Here is a 6000-nt window from a genome sequence, read left to right on the forward strand (position 1 = left end):
TGCACTTAGAGCTATAAATTTTCCACTCAGCACAGCTTTGGCTGTATCCAAGAGTTTATGTTGTGATATGTTTTTATTTTTGTTGAATTACAAGAACTTTGTAATTTTTGCCTTTATTTCTTCTATGACCCATGTGTTATTCAGCTGTTATTCAGTCTTAATGCATTTGGGTTTTCTCTCCAGTGTGTTTTGTTGTTGAGAACTGCGGTCATAAAGGATGCTGTGTTATCCCAATCTTCTTATATTTCCTCAGGTTCTTGCTGTGTCCTATGATATAATCAATATTAGAGAATGCTCCTTAGGCTACTGAGAAGAATGTGAATTGGGTTGTTGGTGGGTGAAATAGTTTGTAGATATCTGTTAAGTCCATTTGGGTTATAACATCATTTAATTCAGAGGGTTCTTTGACCTGTCTTTTGGTGAGATGGAGTTAGGGTCTTGTTAAGATTGTTGAGTTAGGGTCTATCATGTTCTGTAAGTTCAAAAGGGCTTGTTTAATGTGTTTAGGTTCTCCATTGCTTGGTGCTCATAAATATTGACCGCTATGTTTTCTGTTCATGGATTTTTCCCTTCGTTAATATGTAATGCCCTTGTCTCTTTGTACTGATTTTAATTAAAAAAATCTATTTGATTGGATACCAATATGGCTACTCCTGCTTTCTTGGAAGATTCATTTGCATGAAAGAACTTTTTCTACCCCTTCACTCAGAATTTGTTTTTACCTTTGACTTTGAGATGGGTCTCTTGGAGACACAGATGTATGGGTCATGTTTCTTCATTCAATCTGCTGCTCTTCTTCTTTTGGTTGGGAAATTGAGTCTATTAAAGTTTATTATGGATTGATGTGTTGATTTTCCTGCTGTTTTCTTGGTTTCCTGTATTTTAGTTCTTTCTTCTTCTTATACTTACTATACTAGTCTTCTAGAGGTTTTTGTCTAATGTATTTGGTTGACTTGATTGTTATCTTCTGATATTATGCTTCCCTTTAGTATTCTTTGTAATACTGGTTTCATGTCCATGAATTCCTTTTCTCTTTGTTTGTCATGGAAGATCTTGGTTCCATCATCCATTGAGAATGATTGCTGGGTACACCAGTCTGGGTTGGAAGACTGAAGTATACCAAGATTTGAAGTATACCATTCCAGACTCTCCTTGCATTAAGGGATTGTGTGGAGAGATCTGCAGTGATTCTGGTCTTTTTTTCCACAATATAGCTCTTTCTTTGATTTTACTGCATTTAAAATTAATTCTCTTTTTTAAATCCAGAATTTTCACTAGGATGTGTCTTAGAGTATTTCTTTTTGGGTACTGTCTAATAGGAGTTTTGTATACTTTAGTCAGGTGGGTGAGATTTTCTCTCTTGAGATTGGGGACCTTTTGTGTTATTGTTTTGTTGAATAGGTTTTCAGTGTCTTTAGTCTTAATTTTTCAACCTCATCAATCGCAACTATGTGTAAATTTGACCTTTTGGATGAAACTGCCAATTGTTGGATTTGCCACTGGCTTGTTCTGAGTGTTTTTTCCATGCTTTTGATTTTTTGCTCTGTTTTATCATCAACTCCTGATACTCTATTTTCTATTTAATTTATTCTATTAGTAATGCTGTCAAATGTGGTTTGCAATAGGGAAACTGAACCTTTAATGCTTCTAAGGTCTATGTTGAGGTCAAGTGTGTAGCATTTCCATCTTTCTCTCCATAGCTTTTGGGGTTACCTGTATATTTCTTGTCATTTCCTCCTTTCATTCTTCAATTTTTTTATATCTCCTTTTATTTTGTTGGCCAATATCCTCATCATTACACTAATGGTTCTTTGTTCTTCCATCTCAACTCCTTCACTCTCACGAGGGACCTTCCTTGGTGTATTGGCTTTTGGATTTGGTTTTTGTTGGTGAATTTTGTAATCTTTCATTGTGATTTACACATTTGAGTTCAGGGATTGTCAAGATGTTTCAGACTGTGGTGAAGTGCACTGGTGGAGTATGATTCACTGGATGGATCTCTGTCAGACTTTGCATTTGGCCACATTCAGCTCTGGGTGGAGCAGATAGTATAATGGGTCCTGGTCCGTTGTTGGGGCTCTGTACTGTGCAGGGTAGCCTGGTGTCCTGGCCTAGGTTTAAGCCCAGTGTTGTGTTCCCACTATGTGGCACACAATAGTCTAATGTCTTGGTCCAGTTCTGTGTCTGAGGTAGCAGATTCCCAATAGTCAGAGTGAAGAACTCATTCCTGCCTGAGTCCTGAACTAGCGTCTATTTTCAGAGGGACCAGGGGTAGCTCCCAGATCTCACTTGACCCTGGGGGAGGAGTGCAGGTCCCTACTATGTTTTAATGGGAGGTTGACTGTGGCAGCTGCGGGCCTTGAAGGGGTCGGGCTCCCACAGGGCACTGCAGGAAATTGTCCCCACTACAATCTGGCGCCTTCTCCATCCCAAACTGGTATCTATTGTCCTTGGAGTGAGGGGCTGCAGCGCTGACTGGTGTGCTCTCGGCCCCACGCTGGCATGCTCTGGGCCTCAGGCGGGCTCAGACTTGGCAGCAGTTCAAACTTTTTGGAATGAGTCCTAGCTATGTGTTTTAACACTTTCAAATTGTAACAATACATATGTCCAGACTATATTATCAACAGGCACTCATGTTGTTTATCAAAGAAATAAATTATTATAAATTATAGTCTTACTGCTTTTTCAAATTTAGTCTTTTGTACTTTTAAAAGATATTACTTCTTATTTAAATTTATACACAGAAAAGTTTTCAGGTTTCCAATAATGATAGAACTGCCTTGTTCTTTCACTGGTGCAAAAGACTCAAAATATTTTAAGAAATTAGTCAAAATTCTCCCACTTTTTATTCATCCCTTTCAATATTTACTGATATTTTTATTAATTAAGCATATAAAATGACTGCATATTATGCATGAAGCAAAAATAACCATACACTTTTTATATGCAGGAGATATTGTCTTTTATTGAGAAAAACACATTAATTTCACCGGAAAAAAATTAGCCAATAACAGTTCAATGAACAAGATATGTTTTATACAAATAAAAATAATAAATGTCCTGCCATATATAAGTAAAACTTAGTAATAAAAGTAGGGAGTCCATTTAATTTACAATAGTATCTCTAGTCCTCTTCTGAAGAATGTACACTTACATAAAGAAACTATTTTTTACTTTATTTTATTAGGGGAGCTCTTAGGTTGAAGTCTACACATGTATACTCTCTTCAGCTCTGTGATAACAGTTTCTGGTCTCCCCAGAGAGGAAACAAGAACCAATATGCCAAAAGGCTACATAGCGGGCACTATTAGGGCACACTCAATCTTTCCCCATAATGTTGTATATAAAAAAATCATCAGAAATAACACCAATAGGGGCTGGGAACATGGCCTAGTGGAAAGAGTACTTGACTCGTATTCATGAAGCCCTCCTTGGGTTCGATTCCCCAGCACCACATATATAGAAAACTGCCAGAAGTGGCGCTGTGGCTCAAGTGGCAAAGTGCTAGCCTTGAGCAAAAAGAAGCCAGGGACAGTGCTCAGGCCCTGAGTCCAAGGCCAAGGACTGGCAGAAAAAAAAAAAAAAAGAAAGAAATAACACCAATAAATGTTTTAAAGAGAAGCATGGGATCCAGGGATATGAGGGAGGAAGAGAAAGTATTTATTCCAAAGTCTAAGTCAGTTCTGGCTTGTCTGCATTCCTGACCATTGCTCAAACTGATGTGCAACATATGGGATCGAATATTTACATTTCTTTAAGCTAGCATTATTGTTTCAGTGTGTATGTGGTTCAGATGTCTTTTCATAATTTCAGACGCCAAGGCAGTAAAAATTCCTAAACTAAAATTCTTACACAGAGGGCTTACAAAGAAAACACAATAATACTTTTTATCAGAAAAATGTGTAGAACTGGAGGAGGTAAGACAAAATCAGAAAGCCAAACATGATACATAATAATGCATTTTTGAGGAGCAATAAAATCCACATAAATTGATATAGGACATATAAAATACAACATTTTTTTAAGCTGTGAGTACTTGGCAAAAAATGAGAGCTATAGCCAGGCTTCCCAGAGACTTAGGACAACTAGAAGAGAGTGACAGATTTCTCATATGACACAGGTAGGAAACCAGCTAGTAAATGTTTGTACTGCTATTTTTATGATAATCCAATTAACTGTAATTAAATTAATTGGCTGCTTCTAATTAAATTATTTTCTTTTTTAGTGTTAGCAGAGTTATGCATAATATTTTATATTATGAATATTTGTCTGCTTAATAAATGGAATTGTTCACTATGTACTAACGCAAATAAAAATATTTTTTATTATTTTTGGTGAGATAGGAGCTCTGTGCCTTGTGCTTGTGATCTGTTTTTGCTTTAGTTAATTTTCAAAGAGAGTTACATGTTTTCTGTCAAGATGGACTTTAACCACAATCTTGTTCTCTGCCTCTTAAGTAGCTGGGATAACTAGTCATACACATGTCTGGCTTAAATCATATTTGTAAAGTATCCAGAGCGTGATGCCATAGTGATGCAAACTAGCTAAGTATAATCCCTTCTAACGTGATTATAGCACACATCAGTAAAATGACAGATTTTTTTTTTGCTTTTTGCCACTTCTGGGGCATGAAGTCAGGCCCTGATCACTGTCCCTGACTTCTTCTTGCTCAAGGCTAGTGCACTACCACTTGACCCACAGGGCCCTTTTGGGCTTTTTCTGTTGATGTGGTGCTGAGGAATCCAACCCAGGGCTTCATGCATGCTAAGAAAGCACTCTACCGCTAAGCCACATTCCTAGTCCAAAATGACACATTTTAAGAGATGAACAAAAATGTAATGACAGAAACCTGAGTGTTAAAATATTAACTTAAGATACAAATTTTCACTTTGAATGGGAGATGTGCCTCACCAGCTTAAATACTGCCCCCTTCACATCCTTATTCCTTAGGGTGTAGATGAAGGGGTTGAGGGTAGGAGTCATTACTCCATAGAAGAGAGCCATGAACTTCAGCTGGTCCGTTGTGATAGAGAAAGGAGGCTGAAGGTACATGCTAATGGCTGGACCATAAAATAAGAAAACTACAATGAGATGGGAGGAGCATGTTCCAAAGGCCTTTTTTCTTCCCTCAGAAGATTTAATCTTTAGGATAGCACGTCCAATGCTAGCATATGAGGCAAGTATTAAGCACAGTGGAACAGCCAATAGAAAGGTGCACACTAAAGACAATGTGAGCTCATTGGCCCTCTTCTCACCACAGGCAGTCTTTAGCAGGACTGAAATCTCACATAACAAGTGATCCAGTATATTTGTGCCACACAGGGGCAGCTGTAATGTTAGAGTGGCTTGTGAGACAGCTATGAGCATTCCACACAGCCACACAGTGAACACTAGGAGGATGCAGAGGCGCTGGTTCATGATGAGGGTGTAGTGCAGAGGTCTGCAGATGGCCACGTAGCGGTCAAAGGACATGAGAGCCAAGAGGAAACATTCTGTGCCCCCCATTATGTGAAAGAGATAAAGCTGAACCACACACCCCATGTAACTGATGGTTTTTGTAGAGCTCCCCAGGTTGAACAGCATCTGAGGGACGATGCTGGTGGTGTAACACATGTCCAAAAAGGAGAGGTTGGTGAGGAAGAAGTACATGGGGTTGTGGAGCCGGGGGTCTAACCTGGACACCAGGATGATGATGATGTTTCCCATCAAGGCCAAGGGGTATGTGATCAGAAGAATAAGGAATAGACAAAGCTCCAGCCAAGGTCTGTCAGCAAATCCTAGTAGAATGAACTCCTTAGGGTGACTTCCATTAATGAGAGCCATATTCTTCACTTAATTTCACCTGTGACAGAGAAGTGCTAGGGAAGTTTTAACAAAGTGGTGAAAAGACAAGGATAGCACATTGGTTGCTTAGTCATAGAAAGAGGGTTACGTGATATTCTCCTAACATAATCTAACACTGGATGATTTAGGTTTCCTTCCAACAGAAACATATTAGAA

General features: G+C 38.6%; 1 protein-coding gene across 1 annotated transcript; it reads right to left on the reverse strand.

The window, feature by feature from the left end:
• Window positions 1-4884: 4884 nt before the first annotated feature.
• Window positions 4885-5823, reverse strand: LOC125352228 (olfactory receptor 2B11-like). Its single transcript, XM_048347353.1, has one exon. It carries the CDS (start codon window positions 5821-5823, stop codon window positions 4885-4887), a length of 939 nt encoding a protein of 312 aa, XP_048203310.1.
• Window positions 5824-6000: the final 177 nt, after the last annotated feature.

The sequence above is a fragment of the Perognathus longimembris genome, chromosome 6 (genome assembly GCF_023159225.1).
Source record: "Perognathus longimembris pacificus isolate PPM17 chromosome 6, ASM2315922v1, whole genome shotgun sequence".
Lineage (NCBI taxonomy): Eukaryota > Metazoa > Chordata > Mammalia > Rodentia > Heteromyidae > Perognathus > Perognathus longimembris.